The sequence below is a fragment of the Hippocampus guttulatus genome, chromosome 23 (assembly GCF_054856545.1).
Source record: "Hippocampus guttulatus isolate MCC_2025c chromosome 23, RoL_Hgut_1.0, whole genome shotgun sequence".
NCBI classification, from domain to species: domain Eukaryota; kingdom Metazoa; phylum Chordata; class Actinopteri; order Syngnathiformes; family Syngnathidae; genus Hippocampus; species Hippocampus guttulatus.
Window position 1 is genome coordinate 4165237 of NC_141283.1, and position 25863 is coordinate 4191099.

Genomic DNA, 25863 nt, shown 5'->3' on the forward strand with positions numbered 1-25863 from the left:
TAGTCAGAACGTACAAAATAAAAGCAAGAGAGGGCGGAAACCGAGGGTTCTCTTGAGTATTTTCCCAAAATGAAACAATGATAAAAACAGATGATGCGCACAACTGACGGAGAGTTTATTATTTCCACATAGCTGGCCATAAAATCAAAAATGAGAATATAAAGCGCACGGGACAATGCAAAATGAAAACATCCAAATGGGTCAATGCATTCCCGTTAGCAGGTTAAAAATTTGTTGTTGTTTTTTTTTTATCTTTGTACAAGAACATCATAAACTCCTGTGGATACAAAAATGCACTGCTACAATAAGACTGGATGCCAGTCTCGTGGCATTCGTTCGCAATCCCTCACCTTTTGCTCGGATGCGCGCCCCGCTCCCTCTATAAAGCACGTACAAGGAAACGTCTAATCCCAGAGTTTGATTTGTCCGTCCCAACCGCAGGTGATAACCTTGGAGGTTTCGTGGGGATGCCACAGGGCGCTGATGCACACCTTGTCGTGCGCTTTGATCCTGTGGTACAGCTTGGTCGTCTTCCAGTCCCAAATATTCAGCTTTCCGTCGGCGTCGCCTGACACCACGTAGCTGGTGAAATGATAGCAAAGATTCGGGGATCTAATCGTGCTCCTGCGGTAAGGCAGTCGTTCCGAGAATACCGAATGACGATAAGGCTACGCGCAGATGTGTGGGGGGGGGTTAGTGCGAACCCGGATTTTTGTTTTTTAGGGGTATGAAGCCTTTGCCCTTGTTAGCGCTTTTGTTGGATTATTAATACCCTTCATCAACTCAGAGGGTTTAAGATGATTATGCTTCTTGATTTACACATTTGGCTTTTTCTCAATTCAAATTCTTCGTTTCAAAGTCAAAGGGCTTACTTACCTCATGTCGGGGGAAAAGTCCACCTGGCAAGCGTAGCCGGCAACCATGTGGCCTTTAAAGATCTTCTTCTTGTTCAGTCGGAAGCGGTTTTGGGCACCAAAGATCAGAATCTGATTGTCCATAGACTGGCACGCAAGCCATTTACCTTGGGTTCGGAAAACAAAAAACAAAAAATGTAACGATTATTAACATAAAAACTACACTGCAACTAAGAGTCGCACTCTAATTTGACACCTTCACTGACAACTCCAGTCTGCATTCGCTTAAATTTTGTTGCGAAATTTCCAGGCTTGTCTTGGATTATCTTGTTTGCTTGACCAGGCTATAAGTGAGATACAAATAAGACTTTTACACTATTGAATTATTCATAAGAAATGTAGTGGTCGCCGGGATCCTTTTACGGTGGGTGGCCAGCGCAAAGGCGCACAGAGGATGTATGAAGGCCATTTTGGTCAAAGTGGAAACCCAAGTGGACACCTACTGAGATCACATGCATAATTCAAAAGGATGGCGCGGAACGAAAAACATGCTGGGACAAATATAAATGAAGCACGAAGGGGGTCAGAAAGAGACGGATTTCTGGTATCATGCTATTGAGCCCGACTTTCATCATATTCAGGAAATATTATTAGCTTTTCATAGCGAAAATTCACAAGTAACTGCTCCTTCCCCCAAAAGCTTTATGAGTGCCTTAACTCATTTCAACATAGTTCCTTGGCGCCAAAATGGCACGCAAAAACGGCGATAGGTGAGTTTTGTTCAGCCACTAACAGAGGATAGGTTCCAAAAAAAAAAAAAAAAAAAACAACAAGAGTTTTTCGCAGCAGAAAGAAGACATACTACTTCGGGATTCATTTTGATACACACAGCTGATTCCCTTCCATCCAGTTGGCTTAAACCCACATGTGTCAAAGTCAAGGCCCGGGGGCCAGATCCGGCCCGCCACATCACTTTATGTGGCCCGCGAAAGCAAATCATGATCACTGCTAAAACCTGTACCGAAATGTTAAATTGTCATGTGTAATCCTCTCCTCTTTCATCTAGAACTGCTTCAGACAACAAAGTGTATGCAGAAAATTGGTGGAGATTGCACGACTGTCTGTGTCCTATGTGTTGTGTTGTGTTATTTTTGTTTTTTTTAATTTCAAAATGGCGCCGCGAGAGTGGCTGCCTTTCCAGCAGCTCCTATATTTTGTTGTTCTACTTCTTCCTTTCATAACTTTGCTGCTGTGAATTGGGAATTTCTCCATTGCGAGACTAATAAAGGTTTTCTTATCTTAATAAATAACGTTGACGTTTTGTTAGCCTCGTTCCACTTTTCTCAACAATAATTGAGCGACAACAAACAAATGGTTGACTTGAGTGATTTCAAAAATAATAGTCCATCCATTTGTTGTATACATGTAATAATACTCTGAGAAATATTTATTCGGTTTCACTTTCGGAACGGCCCTTTGAGGGAAGTGGCCCGCGACAAAAAATGAGTTTGACACCCCTGCTTTAACCCAATCCTGGTAGGTAACGTTGTGGCCCTGCTCACAAATCCAACCCACTAATAATACAAGATCCACTTCTGCGTCTGCGTCCCCTGGAATTGTTCTCCACTATGAATCCGCTCAATCACGACCCCCCCCCCCCTCCGGGAGGGGTCTAGGAGCTGCCGGCGCGGCTCGTTTGACTCACCGTTGGGAGAGAGCGTCACGGCCGGCATCGAATGCATGCTGGGCTCTGCGATGTACTTGAAGTCCACGGGGATGTCCCTGGAAATAAAACCCAAATGTTCAGTACACTTGGCTGGAATCCAAGATCTGGAAAAAAAAAAAGAATCTGGGCAGGCTGAAAAAAAAAAAGTGCCGTGACAGAGAGATAAGCATCTTGAAAGTAAAATAAACAAAGAGCTTCGGACTGTGTGGGCAGTGCTTTTGAAGCTTGAGACTTGAGGTCTCTATTCTTGACGCTGTCACCAAATTCCCTGTTTTGCATCTTACTGATCGGTTGCGAAGCGGATGCTGATGTGAGCAGCATTTTATGCTAAGTGTGCACATTGAGGTTGTGTGCGTGTGCTCTTGAGATGAGAAACATCTGGAATAGCCTCCCGCTGGCACGGACAAAGCGTGCAGATGCAAAAAGTGCGAATATTAACACAGTCCATGCCGTTTCCCATTGGAAATGTAAGTGGACTAAACCAACTATCACGATCAAAAGTGATTTCTGTGTCATATTTCCATTTGCTGTTCTTTGGGTCTCATGATGCTTTTATTTCGTCACTTAGTGACTTGGCCATCTTTAGAGTCGCAATTTTAATTCTCCGAGTTTTTTTTTTCTTTGCTATGAGGTGCCAGACTGAACTTCAAGTGACTAGTATGAGTCTCACTGAGGGGTGGAGTCACTTTTGTTGCCGGTGGTTAATGGCTGTCGTTCAATTATTTTAAAGCCAGAGTAAACATACATGATTACACAAGCTGTGTCATATCAGTGTATAGCCAGCCTTTCGAACAAGTAACATGAGACACTTCTGGCGAGCCGCGCTTGATGCTGTCATGGAGCCCATTTCACAAGGCGGGTAAGAGAGCAGAAGGAGGAAAATAATAGCCGAGAGCCAGGTGGCATCTGTGGGAAAAGAGGACAGTAAAGCCAGGCGAGCCGGAGCACTAGTCTGCTTTGCTCCCAGGATGCCCTAATAAAGCCACAGCACAGTCTGTGCTGTGATTCTATGTGGGAAAATATATCCCGCATTTCCTGCGCTACAGGTCGCACCTAAAAGCATTCCATTTTTTCAAAAGCCGACAGTGTGCCTCATATATTTATCAACATTTTGATTTCTTGGACATAGTATTATAAATGTTCCATAAAGCGCTTTAATAACAGCTGCAGCGGTTGTGAAAGCTCTATTGAAATCAAGCTGTATTGCATTGTATTCCTTTAGCGTAGCTCCATCTAGTGGATGCATAACGCAATCGCAGCCACTATTGTGGCTTCTATTCTATGCGCCTTATAATGCGGCGCGGCCTAGATATGAAAACAGTTTTAAAATAGATCATTCGGCGAAGGTATGCCTTATACCCCATAGCACCTTATAGTACGGAAAATACGATATATATCTATTTTGGTACCAGTTAATCCCATTTGCTCTGGCATGCATGTAAATCTTTGAAATGACAAGTGCTCGGAAGGTTAAAAAGAAACAAAACATTTGAAACACATAAAGCTCATTCCAGTAAAACAACTGAAGAAGACGGGTGGGGAAATTTAACAACACAGGAAAGTGCAGTGCAAGGCCGCCAGTTCAAGCAAAAGGTTCTGTTTTCGTTGCATTATATTTACTCACCACTCCCAAACTCGAAGACTCTTGTCATCCGACGTGCTGACAAAGCGCCGATTCTCGTCCACGAACGTGATGGTGTTGACGGCGCCGAGGTGACGGTCGTACTCCTGAACTACCTCGCCGGTCCTGATGTCCCACTGTCGAGGAATCCACAATGACGGACGGTCACATGAAATGAATGAGCTCGATTGACGGTTTCATTCATAATACATAGTCATCATTTTCTGCTTTTTTTTTTAAAAACGAACGAGGCTATAGGATGAGCATTCAAGTACACAGTTCAGATGGACAATGACATCAAGTAGACTGAAAACAACCAAAGAAGTGGAAGGTTATGCAATGGACGAGTCAATCACCTGACCTGAATCCAATCGAGCATCTCTTGCCTGAGGCAAAACCTAAGTGCGGCTAACGTGGCAGGATTGGATTTCTTGTCTCAAATCTGCTCATTCAGTAAAATGAGAGCACATCCGTGTTCAATAGGATGAAATTAGTCATTCCAAAAATTAAAAAAATACAGCTCAACAACTCAAAATGAAGCGCCATTCTCTCATAACATGCTGCAACTGTAAATCTTCTTCCGAACAGTTATGTCCTATGTACTTTTGGATTTACGCCTTTTTCTCCCAGTCGGTTGTGTGCGACACTACACTGAAAGCGATGTCACTTGCGCTCACTCGCTGTCATGCGAGGCACACATGATTAAACACAGAGCTGCACCGCAGGACGAGGACAGGAGTGTGTTTCACGCTGCTCTGGGCACAAGGTCACAAGGAGAAGCCTCGCCATGCGCTCGGGAGACGTGAGTCGATGAGAAGGGGGCGGGGGAGGAGGGGGGGGGGGGGGGTAGGCAGCAATTACCTGGACGATCTTCTTATCTGACATGCCGGCCACTAAAAGATTCTGTTTTTCTTCGTCGGGATTGAACTTGACGCAATACGGCACCTTCCGGTTGGTGAATCGGGAGATGCACTTGCCTGTGGAGGAGAAAGGTTCTATTAGACTTAACAGCCTGCAATTGGGATGAAGTGCTGTGATGGTGTGGTCCTGCTTGTGCCAACGAGGGCGGTTAACTGTTCTGCCCTCTGCTGGAGAGGAAATTCTGATTTAAAAAAACCAATAACAAAAAAACCCAGCATAAACTCAAATGTCATGTAAAAGGTAAACAATGAAACAGTTTGCTTAATTCATTACAACACCTTCTGGTGTGCACAACTTGGCCACCAGGGGCAGTATATACAGTACAGCGATGAAGACAAAAAAAAACAGTTAAAACCAAAATAAGTGAAAATTCATTCATCCAAAATTTCGGATATTTTGAAATTTTGGGGAAAAAAACTCATTTAGTGAGAAAATAATAGGAATCTATGTAATTGTTGAAGTTTTCATTTAACATTTTAAGACATGCTGAAGATGCTGGGAGGTCCCTTGACTTTTAGTTAGAATTTTAAGATGTCTACTAAGATAAAAAAAAAAAATCTGGGAAATCTGAACAGTTGTTATTGTTATTTACATTTTTTTACACTATTGATTCCAATATTTTCCCTTTTGGTTAAGGTGACTATCGGCTCCAAATATCAGTTGTCAGCCTGTCCTTGACTTCTGATAACCCGGATCAGAATCAGGCTTCAAAAAAAAAAAAAGTATATCTCCCCATTGGAAAAAAAAATTAAAAAGTGAATAGATCTGCCATTAAGTGCAAAAATGTTGCAACTTTTCGGGCCCTTCGACCACAAAGGTTCGCTGTACGTAAGTCGAAGAGTTCTCCTCGCATACCGGTCTCAGAGTCCCAGAGTTTGATGTAACGGTCGTAGGCGGCGCTGAGGAACTGCTTGCCGGTGTTGTTGAAGCAAATGTCTCGAACTGCTTTGCTGTGGCCTAGAAAAAGAAAAATCCAAATGAATACAAAAACCAAACGGTGGGGGAGGGGGGGGGGTCACTTTGAGGACACCAGCCCTCCCCTCTCATCTCATTACTGCTTCTCCCCAATCGCCTGCCTTTGATATCACATTTCTAGGAGGCATGTAAAATCTGGGCTAATGAGGGAGGTTTGAGACTAAAACTGAAGCGGGAACTGCGGGATGTAAAAAGCGGGATTTCATCTTTAAATGAGCCTTTTCCTCGCTCAAAGACAACACCGCTGCTACAGAACGCCACATGATGACATAAAAACTACAGAGAGCGGGCCTGAAAAATAATGAAACATACACGTTGTTTCTTCTGATGGCAACATATTTTTACTCATTTCGAACGCTGAACTGCACCAAGAGCAACGGTGACTTGAGCCTCGCCATTTTTTTTTTTTTAAACATGGCATTCACCAATTCACTCCATAAACGGCGTGATCTACACAAGCAAATAGTGGGAATATGCAGTACATTCAGCTACCCTTCAATATGCGAAGAATGTTAGTTGCATCTCATAGTGCGATAACATAAGACAAAAACAAAAACATACATATAATAAAAATCATTCCTCTCTGTGTCCTCTAGAGGCCACAAGTCTCGCCATCCAGCGGCTACTGAATAATGTATGTTCTGTGCGGAGAGCTGACAAGCAGAAGAAGTGTGCAGAAAAACAGACATCGCCCTGACATCTCTCAAGTAGGCCGTTCGAAGTGACCCGTACCCATTGGCAGTAACGGTTGTCTACTTACCAATAAAAGTGCGTATACACCTCCTCTCATTGTACACCTCCCACAACTGTGGAGAGACAGGGGGGGGGAAATGAACAAACAGTGATTTGTCTTAGTACTCCTGTCCTTACATTGAGTGCTGCTTATTACCTTAATCTTACAATCCATGGAGCTGGAAAGCAGCAGATGACCTGAAAGTGGAAACAATCGAATGGCGCTGACCCCCTGCAAAACATGACGAAAAAATCTTACACGCGTCGATGGAGCAACCGGAGAAGTCCCAAATGAGTCAAGCGGTATTTGATGCGTTCTACAATGTTCGCAGGCCACCGATTAGGCTAACGAAGCTTCGTTTGCATGTCGTACCGATTGGTTCCTCGACTAACCTTTGTGTGCCCAGACCAAACGTGAATTTGCTTTTTGGGCAGGTAACACTTGTCTGGTGCCTCGGTCGAACGCAGGTTGACTCCCACATCCTGTGGGATGTGCAGGTAGGACCTGCCCTGGTAGTCGAACATGTCTTTGACTGATGGAAAGAAGAACAAAATAAATAAAATGGTTATGCGAGATCAGCAAATTTTATTTTATATATATATATATATATATATATATATATATATATAATTTTTTTATTTTTTATTTTTAAACCAAATACAATTGCAATTCAACCATAAAGTGTTTGTCACAATATCCCCCAAAAAATAAAACGCACCATGAAGAATGGTCTTCTCTTCTGCCGGAGCTTCGTCTTCCTTCCTCCCACGTTTTTGCCTTTTGGCGGTGATCTCATCCAGCTCTTTCTTCTCCTCCTGTAACGTGACAATGATCAGATCTGATTTATAATCACAATGTCGTTCTTCATTCAAAAAAAATAAAATAAAAAAAAAGAACAAGTGCCTTTCCAGCGGCTCCTATATTTTGTTGTTCTACTTCTTCCTTTCATAATTTTGCTGCTGTGAATTGCGAATTTCTCCATTGCGAGACTAATAAAGGTTTTCTTATCTTATCTTATTTTATTACCTCAGTGGGTTTGGCCACAGATTTCTCATCGACGTATTTTGCCCACGGTCCCAAGTAGTTGTCGATATCGCCCGCATCACCGCCTTTGACCTTTTTCCTTTTGTCTGGCTTCTTGTAAGCGCTCTCGAACACGGTCAACCCTAGGGGATGAAAAAGAAAGGTGGAAAAATACACAAACAGCTCGTAACTTGAAAACCGCAGAAGCTGGGTAACTTGCAAGTCAAGGTACCACCGGTCTACCTTGATTTTTCTCAGCCTCGTCCACCGCGCCGATGTAACTAGTGCCGGTTACTTGGTTTGTGTCCACAGATGGATCTAATGCATAGCCTTTTGAGAAGTGGGATGAATGTTAAAAAACAACAAACGGTGCCAAAATATTCGCAAAACAAGCCCGTGACAGAAAGCCTACCAAGCGACGAAAAGGTCCTCCTTTGCTGTTCGAACATGAAGTCGTTGACATGAGCGGGTTCGGCGTAGCCGGATAACATGTTCCTCGGGGCGGCCATCTGTTGGGTTTTGAACGGATTTTCCGGTCCAAACTAGGAGGGGAGAACACATGAATGGTGAATTTGGGGAAAGTTCGATCCTTCTGGGTCATTTATCAGACGGGACATAAGGTTTTATGGCGTACTGATAAATGATGACATGGTGCACATATCCAGTAGAGTGCACCATAGAACATCAATATGACCATCAGCTGTCTGTATAACTACTTACCTCTGGCGCAAACATGGTTTCATAACTCGGGTTATAGGTGACTTCTTTCACGGAAGGATCAAGATGTACGCCAGTCTCTACAGACTCCTATAACAAGGAGGCACGGAATCAGTTAAAAAAAAAAAAGTTGTCAACGTGTTCTGCAATTTTAAAATATTTTTTTCAAGCAGCTTTTGATGTTGGCTGCAAACAGAGAGGAAGGAATTTCCAAAAGTAAAGTCAGTATTGCCTACTTGGGGAATGGGTTGCTTTATTTGGTGACTTTCTTGAACAGTCTAGCAACTCTTTTTCAAAACCGTGACGAGTGATTTTAAGGAACACAACATGAGAGGAAACATTTTCATTTTGTTTTGCGTAAGACAAGAAAGGTGTCCACTGGAAGGTGATCACAAAGTCAATGGCGCGGAACATTGCCAAAGACGGTCGCCATTCAAATGTTGCAAAAGCAGTGACTTTGCCATGTGTTGAAAACTTTGGCAAAGAAAACTTTGCTGAAATAACAGCAAATATTTCACAAGGGACTCATTTGAAACGATAATTTAAATACTACGTTTAGATGTTGTTGTTTTTTTAAGAAAATGCTTATTTTTCCAAAAGGAAAATATGTTTGGTTGATTTTTTTCTTCAGTGGTTTTGTTTATTCTTTGCAAAAATTAGTACATAGTTTATGTGCACAAATTAGTCGTTCGTGCGTACAAATTAGTAGTTAGTGCGCACTAATTAGTTAGCTTTTTTCTTTTTTCGGATGTCATGTCTGCGGCTCCCTGATGTAAAAAAGTCTTCAATGGAAATAAAAGGTAGAGTGTGTTGACACAAATGACTGAAATCACTGCAGCAAATAGTCCGCTATTTTCTTGAGTACAATTAGCTAACGCTAAGTAGCTTCGATAGCTTACCTTGACAGCAACTTCGGGAGCGGCATTAAGAACCGCTAAGGCCATTATCGGACCAGTCTGTAGAGGTTTAAGGTGTGCTGTTGCGTCCGGGTCGGTCGTGTCCAACCTTTTGAGACTGGTACCGGATTTTGACTCATTGTCCGAATCGGAATCGCTGCCGTACGAAACGAGGGATGATACGGCGGCAGACATCTTGGATGTTGTGCTTTCATCGGAAGCGCGGGAATCGTCACTTCCGTTTCTTGTTCCGCCTTAGTCATATTCTATTTCTTTTTTTTTTTGTCGTTATTACTATGTAAGACTTTGTATAAAACATTTGGATTTGTAATTAATTTATTTACGAAAAATAAAATTATAAAATTTTAACTAATACATACAAAACGATATTGGGCAATCAATAATCTTTTTGTACTATGACAAAAGACAACAAAATAAAAATTTACGGTGACAATCTTCGTTTTTTGGATAAAATATTTATTGTTTTAAAGTGGCTTCTGTATGTTACATTGTATCATATTTTTGTTGATTAATACAAAATAATATATGATACATATGCATATATGAATACATTTCGTCTATTGTTTGCAGCGATTAATTAAAACTCATTTATATTAAAATAACCCCCACCATTTTGTAACATTTAATTCTCGACTTTTAAAAGAAGAATGACGAGTATATATATTTGCGGAGGTTGATACAACTCCCATACTGGAGCGGTTGCATAGGACGCTTTGGCGCCCTAACAATAGCGTGGTCCGTACCATTGTCATCACTTTTTACGGGGACATTCCCTGGGAAATAAATGCCCTTTGTACCCTGTTATCGAGCGTCGAATAACGTCAAGCGCATTTACAACATTGGAATGTAACATGTAGATATTAGACATGTTGATGATAGGTTAACAGACTCTCCTTGGTGCCTATTTTACTCATCTTTACGCTACAGGATTTCACTTTGGAAGAAAAGTGGCCGGCTCCTCCTCCTCCGCCTCTTCTTGCTCTGAGGAGCACATTTGATACGAGGGACAGTCATGGACACAAACCGGGGATTTAAATGCTTGCACACGGCGGCATGCTCGACCTACAAATGAGGATGGATCGGGATTCATAAAAAAAAGGGAAAAAGGAAGAAGAGGGATTTAATCGAACTAAACAGGTATTTGTTCAAAGTGCGTGCATGTCTGGTGTTTCTTTACACTCGCGTGTCACATTTAAAGATGTTTCTTCGGCTTCCAGCCTGAAGGAGACGTCATAACTTTAGTCCTGACTTTACTACATAGGTGCATTCAACCGGTTTCAAAGTGATGGGGGGGGGGGGGGGGGAACAAACAAACACACAATAACGATTGCAAGTTAAATTTCGTGCTGATGTCAACTCATTTCACTGCAGCCTGCCCCACATCTGGGCAGCAGCCTCTTGACATGTTGGCCCTGCGCAACATCACATTAGTGGCAGAGCAAATATTTACCGCGAAGAGCACGAAGCTGACATAATATAACATGTGCCTGTCAGGATTTAGGGGCTCCCTGCTTAAGCAAACGCCCGCGCTTCAAAGCGACGTGATTTAATTTGCCCACTGGAGAGGATGGATGGGGTCTATCAGCCAGCCAGCCTGCAGTTGCCGTATAATGGGGGATGGGGAGGCTCCTTGTCGCACTGTGGAAAAAGAAAAGAAGAAGAAGAAAAAAAAAGATCATGCTTGGTGAAATCTGAAACCTTCTTTGTACTACGGGGCGCTAGCTGGGCACTGTAAACAGAGTCATTTAATGTGGAAATGTGCTTAAAAGATGAGGATGGGATTACAGCCAATGGGGGGAAAAAGTACACAAAGTAGGGGCATGCCTTCAGGGTGCAGGTACAGTTCAATCGACCATGAAAAAGTAAAAAAATAAAATAAAATTAAATAAAAGGCAGCTCAAAGTAACAGTTTATGAACATTTCACGCAGAGCAACGTACAAGTCATGGTTACCACTTCTGCCTCATTGTTCTGCGGATCTGAGTTTGAATCTCAGCTCTGGCCTTCCTGAGGGAACTGGGAATGATGTCCGCATGGTTTTGTGGGTTCTTTGCGCACTGGATCAAAATGAACCCAAAATGGATGGACCAACTAACCCAATGCTGGGTTATTTAAACCCCACCTATTAGGTTGAGGATTTGACCCAGCATATTGGATCAAGATTTAAAAACTACCGAATTATCAGTCTCGCTGTTATCATGTTCATTTTATGACCGACATTTTCTAGCAAGAAAATATTCTTACATGAAATTCACGAATTGACCTGGATTGAGCCCAACGTTCTCGTACTAGTTTCAGAAAAGAGAAGGTAAAAAACTTTCACGCGGAGCTCCTGTAAAATTGCAATAACGGAAAGAGATGAGAAGAAGAAATGATAGAGGCGGCCTGCTACAATGATTTTCTCTGTGATTTATACGTTGCACCTTTTTTTGGGAGGGGGGGGGTGTCATTTGACATTCGTTGGGCTGTTGCGTTTTCAGCCATGACATTCATTGGCGCAGAGTATCGGCGCTAGTCGCGTGCAGCCTGTTTACAACAGCGTCGTTACTGTCTCCCTTTGACACTTTCCACGCTTTTTGAATTACGCTGGACCGTTTGCAACATTTGGCCGTGGTATTTTATTGAGTCAACAATATCGCCGCGTACTGGAGCCGGGCCGATGTCCATCCGCCATCCCAGAGGAGATCGAATGAGCAGATTGCCACGTACCGAACAAATGAAAACACTTGCAAGGAGCTGCCGTCTTATACTCACTTGGCCATGCGCCTTAAAGATATACGTTAAAGTTCATTTAAGTCTTATTGTCCATCCCCCCCCCCCCACCCCATCCTTTTAAAGTGCAGCCCTGCGCAGAATAAATTAACATGGCAACACAGTGAGGCCGAAATACAATTTGACAACAAAAAAAAAAAATCTTAACATCCGCTTGTATTAACTGGAAACTGCAGCCAAGTCTGAAGTGGCAAAATGAAGGGAACAGACTACTGGGGGAAAGGAAAAAAAAAAAAACAATTTCACGGAACCATTATTAGAATTTAGGTTGTAAATGTCTTTCAGTGCCTCCGACCGCTCACCGCTGGTTCTTGCTAAATTTGACGGCTGATGTGGTGTGACGGCACCACGGCGGTTCCGACTGTGACATTTTCACAGCGCGAAAGGGGCAAGCGGAGACTTTAGAACGATAGTGTGCAGTAAGTCGTACTTTGAGTGTGACGACAGCGTTCTATGTGCTCTGGGAAAGTGGCATGATGAAAGCAGCTACCGCGCAAAATAGACTGCGGGCCTTCCTTTGCAGCTGTTCACGTTCACGCCATGGGACGGTGGCATCCAAGGCGGTCACATGACTCGGCTCTCGGATTGGTTTTCACAACAAACGATAGCAGCAGTCCCCCAACCGTGGGGCCATTTGCTACTGGGCTGCGCCGAGACGCTGAACAACAGTTAAGGTTTCATGAAATCAAACGCACGCCTTGCTCAACGGCGTCATAATACGAGCAGGATCGAGTCGACTTCAAAAACGGACTGAATTTACTCGTTTTTGGAATGTGGGGGGGGGGAACCGGAGTACCCGGAGAAAACCCACACAGGCATGGGGAGAACATACAAACTCCACACAGGAAGGCCGGCGCCGGAATCGAACCCACGACCTCTGCACCGTGAGGTCGACGTGCTAAACACTGGGCCGCTCTCTCAAAATATTGCTTTAAAAAAAAAGTTGGGGACAACAGCAGGCTGAGTTTGCAATTCTCATGCTGCTTTTTTTTTTCCTCGCCTCTGTGTTTTTTTTCCCCTCAAGGCCATGTGATGGAGGAGCGTTGGCCCGCCTCCTGCTGAGTCCGTCCGACCTCTCATCTTTGTTGACATACCTCTGATCCTAAAAAGAAAGGTTCTTTTCTCATTTCTTGCTGCAGGTGGAGAGAGAAGTGGATGGATACAAAATAATGTCGTGGCAAACAAAGTGGGTTGGCGGGGGGGGGGGGGGGGGGGCAAAGTTGTAATGCGGAGCGGCCCTTCACGTGCCATTTAGACAGTCCCACCTCCTATCTCTCAGCTTTTGGGATGCGCCGGGGAGCTGCCACACACTCACACAGGAACTATTGTTCGTCCTCTTGGCAAGGGCCCACGGCTCCACAATAATGCGGCTTCTGTGCCCGTTCTCCGCTGGCCCCGACAGTCGGACACCGGGCTCGATTTGAACGGCTCGGCCTTGCGTCCCTTGTGGTTCTCTGCAACTCACTCCCCTGTGCTTCCCTGTTGTCCGGACTTGCTCATGGATGAGAATTTAGTGGCCCGTGACACTTAAAGCAAAGTCCAAATGTGCTGCTTTGCCCATTTCTTCGCATGACAACAGCATTTTTTTAGGGGGGGGGGGCTGGGCGGGATTTGCTGACTGGCACGGAAAGAGGAGTTCAGAGCAGTCAGATAGATTCTCCCATCGTGTGACAAATTCAATCCATTGATTCTTGTCAACTTGGTTGCGTTCTTGTAAAACGTACAAACAATTCTCTCGGCATTGTGAATAAAAATCTCAATTGCCTCACCTGGTTAACCAAAGAAGAAGCGAAAACAATTTTTGTCCTCACTAGAGTAGTGCGTGAGCCTATCGCGGCTGACTTTAGAGCGAGAGGCGGTGTACACCCTGGACTGGTCCTCAGCTAACTGCAGTTTTTCCAGCCATCCCTCAATCCATTTTCTAGATTGCTTGTCCTCTTTAGGATTGCAGGTAAACTGAACAGCCATCCATATTTGGGCGAACAACGGGGCACACCTTGGACTACTCACCAGACAATCTGCTGTTCGTACCACTTCCTCGTAAATAACTGCACCTAACGAGTTTGACATTTAACCATTACGATAAAATGAGACCAGTGCAAGGCACCTATGACTCACCCGTCGGCCCACTTTTTGTTTTTCTTTGTCTACTTTCCTCCGAATGTCAGTGTCGTTGCGGCCCAAATAGGTGATCTAACACTTCTTAGGGTACTTTCCTAAAAGTCTTTCCTTGCCACATGGCTGTAAAGAACGATACATTTGTTACAATCATTTAAGCGTTGTCACTGATACGCACTGACGAGAATGCGAACAAGTCCGACGTCAAACATTCTGGCAACACAGAATGAAGCAACATAGTATCTGGTGAGTGACCTGGATTATTCTCTCGGGATGAGAGCTAGAATGAAGTGCGAAATGAAAAAGCATCCAGGCCACTCCTATGGTGCTTAGTGTTTGGATTGTATGTCGCGTCCGAGGGCTGCCTCGCTCCGCTGTAGCTTTGGTTTGGAACTAGATACGGAAATTTCCGGAACGGCAATTGTTACGAGCACTAACAGGTGAGCTTTGGGGATAGGCCTTGGTTTGTATTAGCATAGCAATTTGATGACAGGAGATATCCACTTTTCGGTCAACAACTCTTAAAAACCTGACTTTGAATGATGCCAGATGCACTCAGAGTTTATTTGACTAGATTTGAATAAGCAAAACGTGAGACGACGATCCAGTGTCATGCGGTAAGGTTCATGTCTGGTGAAAATGGAACATAATTGAAGGCAATCATAACTTATTTAGTCTTTATCTTGCTTTATTTTTTTGTACTCTTCATATGCTAGGGGAAGGGACAACAAGGGGAGGCACTGCCTCACTTGCCTACCTTGAACGCACATCCCTGCCCCTAAACTTGGCAAAACAGTACAAACTGGACTTGTTGTCATGTTGTAACGCATCTAAATTATCTGATGCTACATTGTTGTGTTCAACTCCTGCTCTACTCGGTTTTGTACAAAAGGCAAATAAAGATGGCCCTGAAGCAGCATTTCTGCATCAAATAAGCGCAAGCTTCCCCATTACATTTTTTTCCCATCGGTTTGCTGCTGGGGTGCTGAACAACTGTTGCTTTCAATTAAGACGCGCCTCCGATAATAACAGCAAGGGTCCAACTTTGGATTGATGTGGCGAGTCCCCTCGAGCAGAAAACCTTCTGGGCTGACGAGTGACGAGACTCGATTTATTTGTATTTTTTTTTTTTATGACTTCCAACGGGAACATTGTTTTTTGTCTGTGGTGATGAGTGAAATCATCAGTTGGACGTGGCCTTTGTTCTACCGTCACTTTGGGGAATCAATTCGGTGTGTGAGCTCAGAGCTAAATGCTGTCATTGCACCAGGACAGACGACTACCGCGGTACACAGGGCAAAAAAAGGGAGTCATGGTTTCAATCGGGCTGGGAACAAATCTTGTTTCAGTGAGTGACGTGACATTTTGTCGGTATTTTGCTCATGAGTACACCCACAAACGATTCTGAAGAGGCCATGGCCGAAGAACATCAGCAAGTGGGTCATTTTGCTTTGAAATGCCAGTTTCAGGGTCACTTGAACTCTTTTTCTTCATGGAAAAGTTCGCCCCTCAGCCAGTTTAATTTAGGGGCCTGACATTTGTTTGGAAGGTCTTTCCAAAACTCTTAAGCAGTCATGGTTAAAAACACACAGCAAGTCAACCATTTTGTTGAATAAAAAAAAAAAAGACATTTTAGGGTCATTTTTTTTCTGTCAAAAATTCAGCACCCAAAGCCAATTTAATTTAGCTGCATGAAATTTGGTAGAAATAGCTCACAGAATGAGACCCACCAAAAAGTCTTTCATGTGGGCAGCGTCTGGCATCACAAGATGGATCACTTGCCTGTGAACACGAAACAAACAATATATGGCAAAAATAAAATAACCCACTACGCACACTTGAATGGCGAAGAAATGGGGGAGAGGACACTAGCGGCTCTTACGTAACCGCTTTCATTTATAGACGCATGCCTACAGCTTGGTGTGTGTCTGTGTGCATGAAGCCTCTGTTATATAAGACTGGCAAAAACATATGTGTGCACTCGCATTAATGCATCTTGCACTTTGACTTTTCTGAAGGTCTTGTGTCTTTGGTACACACGTGTGTGCGTGCGTGCGTGTGTTGTCCTTCTTGGCCCATCGCAGTGAACTGGAAGATGGCCAAGATGTGTGAATGTGATTCACTGCCTTAAAGGTCGGAGAGGGAAGCCATTCCGTGAGCCAAGCTGGCCGTTCCCGCGAAAAATGTCATTCTTTTTGACATGGCCACTTGCCACTAACACGCGTGTCGTTTTGAGGACGTGGATTGTGGGTGAAACGTGGGGTTGGCAATCGGTGCTTTTACATTGTGACGTTTATCTTGTTACTGGATCAATAACGTGTCCAGCTTAAATTGACGTTGACTCGACCGCAGATGGGAAGAAGCGTTTATAAGTAAGCAGGCCTTTATTTAACTCATTCAGTACCAGCTAATTCTAGACCAAGTCTGAAAAGACGTTTAAAAACGTCTTTGGGAGTGAATGAGTTAAATGCAGTCAGAGTTCCATGTACTGGACAAATGGCGCAAAGATGCCATTCTGCATGACTCCGACATTTAACAGCATTTATTATTCATGAGAAAGTAAGAACATCTCGGTGTTTGATCAGTAATACTTTAGCCGATTATGTATCATTTTTGAAAAGGCCTGAACTCAACGAGTTACATTAGAAGTGAATGTCTTTTTTTCGTTCGTGTTCACAAACCAAGATAATAGTTCCTATTGAAACAAATGGAAATGAAATTAATCCGTCCTCCCATGGTCATAGCAAAACTGTTCGGAAACAGAAAATAGTGTGTAAGCAGGGGTAATGTTTCTTTTTGAATAACTCTTCACAAACAAAGTGTTTGTAAACGGAGGTTCCAATGTACAACTTTATATTATTTTCCATCTTAAAAAATATATTCTTTAAAAAATGTTGAGGTTTTCGAGGATTACTGGCATTTCAATCGAGAAAGATGCTTTGAAACACTAGATTTGACATTTGGGTGAATGATGAACCACCATACCTTGGAAGCTGTAATTTGTATTTGCTTAATGCCATGACAGGTAAGCGGAGAGCTTCATGTTGCAGGCCGCATAAATAACGCATCCCCAGTGACACAGATGCAAACAGGGAGAAGAAGCCAACTCAAATTCAATGCAGACAAGCTGCATCTAACAAGATGTGCTCCCACAGCTACCTGTGACTACTGACAAAAAAGAACCTCCATACTCCGCGAGCAGTTCAACTAGAATCCCACGTCAATTCTTGCAATAACTTCTTAATCAGCTCTTATGAGCTAAATCCTCCAGAACTGTCTGGGTGGAGGCGGTGGGGGGTGGCGGGGTAACATCCAGTCTCCGGCAGTCCTCCACTCTGCAGGCAAGAGTGGAGGTGCTCATTTCACTGCAGTGTAATAAATGAAAACGAGCGTCGTGCTTTAAGCCTCAGGGGTAAAGAGGGACTGGTGGAGTCCTAACAATGACTTCCTGTGTTAAAACCGCTGTCGTCAAACGGCTAACCAGTGGATAATGCGAGCAGAGTAACCTAGTGGGTAAGAGACCCTTCCTGTGTGGCGTTTGCATGGACGCTCATGCATATGCCAGAATTAGTTTATCTTACTACTTACTCCTCTGCAGGAGGCTTGATGGTGCTTTTGAACATAAACGCAGAGCAATGGCGCTAAACTAAGCTATTGGAAAGATCCCAACATCCCAGCTTGGCTACTAACAATACGGAGAGGCTGAAGGGCTCTGCTGCGTGGGAAACACGAGGAGGAAGCTGCGTGTGGATTATGAGCATACCGATTTTTTTTTTTAATTCCCCCCCCCCCCCCCCCCCCGAACCGTGCATCGTTGGATTGTGACCGACAATCATAAAGTGACTGAGATATCCACAAATACTCAGGGGAGGTGACAATGACTGGAAGGGAAACAGCAACTAAAGGCCTGACTGACCGGGTGAGATGATCCAGAATTGTGTGGGAGCACGCAAAATTTGGGACATTTTTGCTGCAGTTGTCGTTAGTTTTTGTTTGTAAATGTTTAAAAAAAAAATGTAATATGCCCATTCTGGTCTGATTTCGATTTTTCAAGTCAACTTTATTGTCAAATGTGCTTTACGTGCAACATACAGCACAGATGAAATTTATTTCCTCTCAACCACAGAAGAGAGAGGAGCCGCTGCGGGTGCCCGCGCCGCCATCAACAGAACAGTTGACATAAAACGACAAAATAATACAACACAAAATAACACACGCAACGTCAATTCGCATCGACCGTGTTTTGACTCTAATAACAGAGTTGATGCCCATCTTACAAATCCCAGTCGCCTCTCATTATTTCGCATCTGTCCTTTTATTGTCTGCGACGGTAATTGCAGCCGCGGCAGCTGACGGCTCCCATTCGCATCTGCGCGCGCGGCGAGGGAGTCGCGATAATGAAATTTCCCTCACAGGCCAAACAAGCACAGTGCGAGCATACGTACATCTATTATTGAAAGCGAAGCGTTCATTATTCATAGCGACGGCTTTTTTTTTTTTCTGTGCGCTCAGCAGATCAACTTCTTTGATTCTGTTTGTTCATCAGACACTCCGCTCATTGAGGTTAGACAGCCACGAATATTTTGTTGTGAGTGTGTGCGAGTGTGTGTCTGTCTTTGTATCGCCCGGATGAATTGAGCTTAATAAATGCCTACTCAACTCCAATCAATTTGTAAGAAAATACCCAGGAGGACTTTGTGTGTCGACTCTGTCGCAGCACAAAGTTCATCATTGATGCGACTTTGAATGGACGCAATCACAGACAGTTGATCTTTGTGATTCGATCCCCACCCCCCTCCCATATTCAGCCTCAAAAGCCAATTTGACTAAACATCAGGAATTTTGTTATGCATATCAGCCACCAGTTGACACACAAAAAAAAGTCTCATGCGAAAAAATACCCGGAAAAATCACCCATTTTGGATTGACGTCAACATTTAAATAAACATTCCACCCCATAACCCAGGGGTGTCAAACTCAATTTTGTCGCGGGCCACTTTGGAATTACTTTTTTCCCTCGGCGGGCCGTTACGACAGTGAAACCAAACAAGTGTTGAATCATCTCTTCAGATAACTTGTTCACAACCAATTGATGGATTACTAGTTCTGGAATCACTCAAGTCAACTATTTGTTAGATTACGTTTTTCATTTTTCCAAACAATGGTCTTTTTTTTGGTGATGTTTCTCTTCAACTCTTACCTGGCTGACAGTTTCGGCTGTCACTTTAGCCTTCATCGGAGCTGTCACTGCTTCCTTATGACGTGTCTTAAAAACAGCTATTTTTTGATTGTTCCTTTATTGTTGAAGTGAGTGTAAACAGGGGAACGAAATTATTGCAAAATCGCAACGTCATTTGTTACACATGATAATTTGACATTTAGGTACAGATTTAAGCAAGGATCATGCAAGTTGACAAGCATAATTTTCTTTCGCGGGCCACATAAAATCATGTGGCAGGCCGGATCTGGCCCCCGGGCCTTGACTTTGACACCTGTGGCATAACAACTGAAGGAAATGTTACACTTGTTATTCTCTATTTGTCAGTTTGCACTGCTTTGCTTGGCCCGACCTGACAATATCTGCACCGTTTCAGTAACGTTGACGATTTCATGCTAATGCTAACGCGCTTCACCCGCGACGTTCGATACGTGGTGCCATTGCGCTGCCGAAAGGGAGCAAGGCTGACGCCGCATTTTAATTGGCCCCGAAAGACACTTGACATGTTCTGCGGACATGGCCGAGTGGGGATGGAGAGTGCCCCTTCCGCCTTCTTTACGACCGTCTAAATAAAAAGCACAGGAAAAAGCGCGTGATCTCCTTATGCGCTCGCCTACGGAGGCTGTTGTCCAAATAGAACCCACTTGACCTGCTCCAGCGTGAGAGGTCCCACGGGTGTCTATTGTGAAGAAATGCTCCATTAGGATTCATTAAAGTCACTCGATTGACATATTGCCCCCGATGCCATGAGCTGCATCAGAGGACCCCCCCCCCCCCCCCCCCACCGACCCAACCCCACACAACTTCCCAACCCCTCCTGCCATCCCTTCATCCTTCAAGGAATGTCAGATATTCCTCCAGGTCCCTTTCCCCCCACCCCTCTCTCGGGATAAGGTAGCTATGTCCGCTGGATCTGTTACCATGGCGAGGAGTCACAGAGCACTGCTATGGAGTTAGCAGGGAAGTAACGAAGTCCAGTATATTTTGTTTGAGTACCAAAGTCGATTTTTCTGGTCGCTCAAAGTGTTTGCAGTTTAAATTTTAACGCCAGCATTTGAAAACATATCTGTACTTTCTACTCCTAATTTTATCAAAATATAGATGTGTTGTTTCCAACCTCTGGGTTACGCGCGCTTGCGATGGTGGCAGCGAACTTCACAACAAGCGTCAGTTTGGCACTTGAAGTTCATGTCAAACTAAATTCACCAAATTTCAATAAGTGTCTCAGGAAACCCTGTTAGCTTCATGCTAACGCGCAAAAATAAAATGCCAAAGAAGTTAGCGTCAGCGCTGCGGCATTTGTAAACCTTTTGACAGCTTCCAAGTGTGTTTGAACAAAAGCACTAGCGACGCAAACACACAGCATATAACGATACTCATAGGCATATATTCTTTATCTGCTGCAAAAAATGACGAGTATTGCAGCTCTGAAATGTGATCTTCTGTGTTTCATTGTCAATTTTTAAGGCTTTTTTTCTTTTTTAAGTGTCAATACTTCTACTTGAGTAAAGAGCGTGAGTGCTTTTGCCACCTCAGACAAAGGCGACTCCGCTGTGCAAACGCCAAGGAATTGAATCAGCATAGCGTGAGTCAGAAGTACAACCGGCATGAAGAGAAACCATAGTCATCCGCACTCGCACGGTGCAATCTAGACGTCGTTACTGCTGGTGTCATTTTCCCGAACCCGTCGTCATGGAGAAGCCATTGTGGCCGACACCAGAAATCTTTTGTTGGGGGGGGGGGGGGGGGTGCTTACTCGGATTATCAGCAACACCTTTGTGTGCTTTTCAGCCTGACGAATGGTGAATAAGACTGTGATTGCTTCTACTGATTGGCATGAAAGTGCCAATTACCAAAGACGACGCAATCGGGGAGTGGGGGAGTATATTTTGCATTGTTATTCCTTCAACGCTGGGTTGCGGGGAGGTCTGGTGAAGCGCACTGGCGTCTCACGGGACATGCTGACGTCACACGGTGTGACAGTTGCATGGGCTAAATGTGAACTTTTATCTTCTGAGTGGCTTCTAATGATCTCATGAGGAAGATCAATAATTTCAGATAGCGGCGTGACCTTCCAGACATGTCCGCCTGGTCAACCATTGCTCAGCGTTTATGTTTAGTTTATTTTTTTTTTTTAATCCAACATCTCTGACAAGTCTCCCTCTACTTTAATCCAAATCTTTCAACTAGAAGTCCGAACTGGGACACACGCGTAGGGGAAGCCATGAAAAATGACAGCACTATGCTTGTGGGAAAAGCCCTGTCATGTGTCATCATGTCACTGGCATGGTGTGGAAATCCTCAGTGGAGGAACGCATAGAGGTTATGCATGCAAATCGTTTTTTTTGCTACACGCCGATTATTTGGAATAGAAAAAGCCGCTGAAAGCCAAGAAGTCTCAGATGGCATGAATGGAGATGTCGAAGATGGATGACGGCAAATGAAAACATCTTGAAAGAGCGGTCTTGTTGTTTTTTTTTTAGGGGGCGAACAGTTTTCGCAGTCAGTTTACTGATTTTTGATTTTTTAAAATTTTTTTTGCCCCGCGTCCCACTTTCCCTCCCAGGCGACGGCGGAAGGATGCCGCTGGTGAAGCGCACCATCGAGCCCAGGCACCTGTGCCACACGGCGCTGCCGAGGAACATCAAGAACGAGTTGGAATGTGTGACCAACATCTCCTTGGCCAGCGTCATCCGACAGCTCAGCAGCCTCAGTCAGTGCACCCAAGTTCTCACACGCACATGCTGAACCCCTTCGCGCACCGTGTGACCTGAGGTTTTTTTTTTTTTAATTTTTAGGCAAATATGCAGAAGACCTGTTCGGGGAGCTGTTCAACGAGGCCCATTCCTTCTCCTTTCGGGTCAACTCTCTGCAGGAGCGTGTGGATCGCCTCTCCATCAGCGTCACGCAGCTGGACCCCAAAGAGGAAGAATGTGAGCACTGTTGTCTACATTTGAAGAGCAATAATGGCTGCCGCAAACGGGTTTTAGGAGAGCTCGGGACTCGCACTTCACAATTTGCATTTTTAGTGTACTACAGGGAGGAAAAAAAACACTTTTTTCGACCATTAAATGGAAAAAAAAAAACAACGTTTTCTGCGTTCAAAAAAGTGTCATGCGTGGAAGAAAGTCGCCAAATTGAGAAAGGAAAAAGAAAAAGTGGGGAAGAAGGGAGAAATTCCAGTCTGAGTTAAGTGACGGAGGTTGTGTGCGGAACAGGCCGGACTATCTTAAACCTGCTGAGGAAGCCGTTCCAACCTGGCCCAGATAAATTCTTTCACACTCGACTGCTTTTTTTATCCTGCTGCGGTGCCCTGAGCTGTACATCAATTCTTCTTCTCCTCTTACACCACCCGCCACCCTCTTTCGGTCCATATGAAGGGAAAGAACCTCTAGTATGGGACGCAAAGGCGTGTACGGTTAACCCCTGCTATATTTTGGAGAGAATACGGTACCGTATATGCCTGTGAGTATTGCTGTCCTCTGTTTGTATGCGTTGTTGCTCCGCGCGTGTTACAGTCGTTCGACGCTTTATAATTACCATTTACACCCATGCTAATTTCCTTTAGCCCGCCGGTGTCCAACTCAAGGCCCGGGGGCCCGATCTGGCCCGCCACATCATTTTATGTGGCCCGCGAAAGCAGATCAAACATGTCAACTTCCGTGATGCTTCCTAAAATGTCGACCAAAAATTAAAAGAGATATTGTCAGTATTTTCGTGTGGCCAAACCCCTCATGATTCGTCAATTCTTTATATGGTTTCAGTCATAACCCCCCCCTCCCCGCAACCCCCCCCCCCCCCCAAGTCAAACAGTAACTAAAATGTGGCCTGTGAAAAAAATTTGTTTGACACCCCCGCTTTAGCCCGTCTATCGCGTTTCAAACGATACATTAGCGTTAAGCTACTGGACTTCGGCTAGTTTCAATTATGAAAAATACATTACTTTTCTTTATCGAACTGCGCAAGCCAGAGACAGCACAAAGGAACACTTTGAAAAAGTGTTTTAATATATATATGACAATCAATCTGCGTATCTACCTATTGCCATTCATACACCAAAAAAAGTCTTCCAACTTAAAAACAATGGCTCCATAAAGCCACCGCTTATCTACATTTTTCCCCCTCAGTGTCACTCTTCTGTACATTTGAAATATATTTACCATGTGCTGAAAATGTACGTTTCAATAGGAAAGCGGCAGACAATCGTGAACCCCCCGCTTAGCCGAGTTTTGTATCAAAGCTCTCGGCCGGATAAATGTCCTGACGCAGGCTGAGAGAGGCTTAGCGCGAGCGCGGTTCTGTCGCAACGTGACATCTGTTGATTCTCTCAGAGAAAACGTGTCCCACAAAAGACTCGTTTCCTCGGCGATTGTCGAAACACATGCGAATGTGTGCCGCGGTGGAGCGCGAGGGCTTTCGCCGCTCTTTGCGATGGTGACGGGGTCTGTGGTGTTGCGGGGAGAGTGTAGTGGAGGAGAGAGGGGGCGGGGGCGGGGGGTGCGGATCATAAATCAGGACAGCGGGGGGAAGATAGCAATGACGGGGGAGGAATAGGATGCGGCGGACTTTAAATAGCCAAACCGGCCCATCAGAACATAACAAAGTGATCAATTCTTTCTCAAATAATCGTATTGATGCCCCAAATACCGTTAACAGATGGAACCGGCTCCATTTCCAGTTAACTGCGATGCAAATACGCGGAATATCATTTGTCATTGTTGACACATTTTGGAATTGCTATGACAAATAAATAAATAAAAATCAGCAGCGTGCGCCACCTGCTTCTCAACACACCGCTGAGTTTAAAAAAAAAAAAAAAGATTGGCATAGTCATAAAAAAAATATATTATAATGCAATGGGTGACCAGACAGCTGGATGGTCTCACGTGTCAGTCATTATGGCAGCACCGGAACAATTTGGGAGAATTTGTGCGCAAGTTAATAAATGCTGTCATAAACGTTTCAAGCTGACTTAACTTCAGTATTGCCTCACAAGCGAGATGTTCGGCTGAAGGTCGGAGGGACGCGAGCAACCGGGGATGTAGTCTCCGGAGTGACAGAGCGAGCCGTGGGTGGCTTCGCGGTTAAGGTCGTACCTCCCTTTTAATCCCGCAAATGTGTGCGTTTATAATCGGATGGAAACCGGCGCCCGGTCGACCTGGCCTTTAGGGTGTCCATCGCTCACTTTGCTCTTCACCTCCTCTTTTTGTCGTCATCCCCTTTCATCTGACTGATTGATCCCTGCCTTTGCTCCATCTTGCGCGGATGCTATTTGTGTGCTGTCAGGCTCTCTTACACTGTCGCTTTAGCCCACCAATGTAATGGCCTGTAAACCACCACCCCGCCACCCCGGCACACGCTCATCCTCCACCCTTAATGGCACCATTATATCGCTACGGGCTAACATAGAAGGCCACAAAGCTAGCACAAATCTCTCAGGAGCAGTTTCGATGATTTTGTCGCTTAAACCCCCTCCAGTGTTGCTCGCCTTCCACAGTGTATCTGGTATTGCGTATCTGTCATCGCTTTTCCAAACGGGACTTTTTTTTTTAAGCTCATTTTTCTCTCCCTGTGGTTCCAAATCTCTCCGTTTCCGTCTTCATATCATCCCTCTCCGATCAGCTCCGAAAGGCTTTCCTGGCGGGCCGGCCCTATTAAAACGCCAAACAAGTACCTGGAAATTTGGTTGCGAGTGCTCAGCCTACAAGACACAAAATCCCCGTGTGGATATCATAGCCTGCCGGGTTTTGCACAAAATCAGACAGAAGATCTTGAAAACGGAGGGGATAAAAAGTTGTTTTGAAGTCCGAAGCAAAGGACGGCAGAAGGCGAAAGGAAAATAGGACAGTAATTTGCATTGGAGGGAGAGATGCACCGGCATACTGAGAGATTGTTTACTTGGTCGTCGCATCTAAATTCCAGAGAACGGCTGCTGCGGTGGAGGTGCTGGAAGGATGGAAAGAGTCCACTTGCAAATGAGTCGCAGTGTACCAGATGGAAGTTTCCTAACGAGAAGCGCATGTTTCACAGATGAGCAAAAAGTATCCCGTTTGGACATCCGCCAACACAAAAGTGGATAATAAGACAATTACATGGCAGCTACCAAGCTAGCTACCTAACTCAACTCGTAAATTAGCTCACATGGATAAACCGTTTCAGTTTACGTTCAAATTCAGATTACCGGTGTCAGAGTGGTTTCAACATGGTTCAGGAACATTTTCCTTTTTAGCATTTGGACCAGGGGGTGTCAATCTCATTTCACATTGTGG

At 44.4% G+C, this 25863-nt stretch overlaps 2 protein-coding genes across 4 annotated transcripts in view; one reads left to right on the forward strand and one right to left on the reverse strand.

Moving 5' to 3' along the window:
- Window positions 1-94: 94 nt before the first annotated feature.
- LOC147185797 (pre-mRNA-processing factor 17-like) lies at window positions 95-9661 on the reverse strand. Its single transcript, XM_086104374.1, has 15 exons — window positions 9470-9661; window positions 8574-8660; window positions 8266-8395; window positions 8097-8183; window positions 7857-7996; window positions 7549-7645; window positions 7223-7362; window positions 6987-7061; window positions 6858-6903; window positions 5978-6079; window positions 5063-5178; window positions 4205-4338; window positions 2560-2636; window positions 877-1021; window positions 95-582 (listed from the first exon to the last, which is right to left on the reverse strand). Exons 1-15 carry the CDS (start codon window positions 9659-9661, stop codon window positions 405-407), a joined length of 1746 nt encoding a protein of 581 aa, XP_085960500.1. The 3' UTR covers window positions 95-404.
- Window positions 9662-10456: 795 nt separating this feature from the next.
- The window catches only part of LOC147185798 (actin-binding protein WASF1-like), a 32951-nt gene continuing 17544 nt past the window's right edge, over window positions 10457-25863 (forward strand). For all 3 annotated transcript variants that reach the window (XM_086104382.1, XM_086104379.1, XM_086104380.1), the window contains exons 1-3: window positions 10457-10624; window positions 22161-22307; window positions 22393-22527. In XM_086104382.1, coding sequence (XP_085960508.1) covers window positions 22175-22307; window positions 22393-22527 — 268 coding nt within the window. In that variant the 5' untranslated portion in view covers window positions 10457-10624; window positions 22161-22174. The remainder of the gene's footprint in view (window positions 10625-22160; window positions 22308-22392; window positions 22528-25863) is intronic.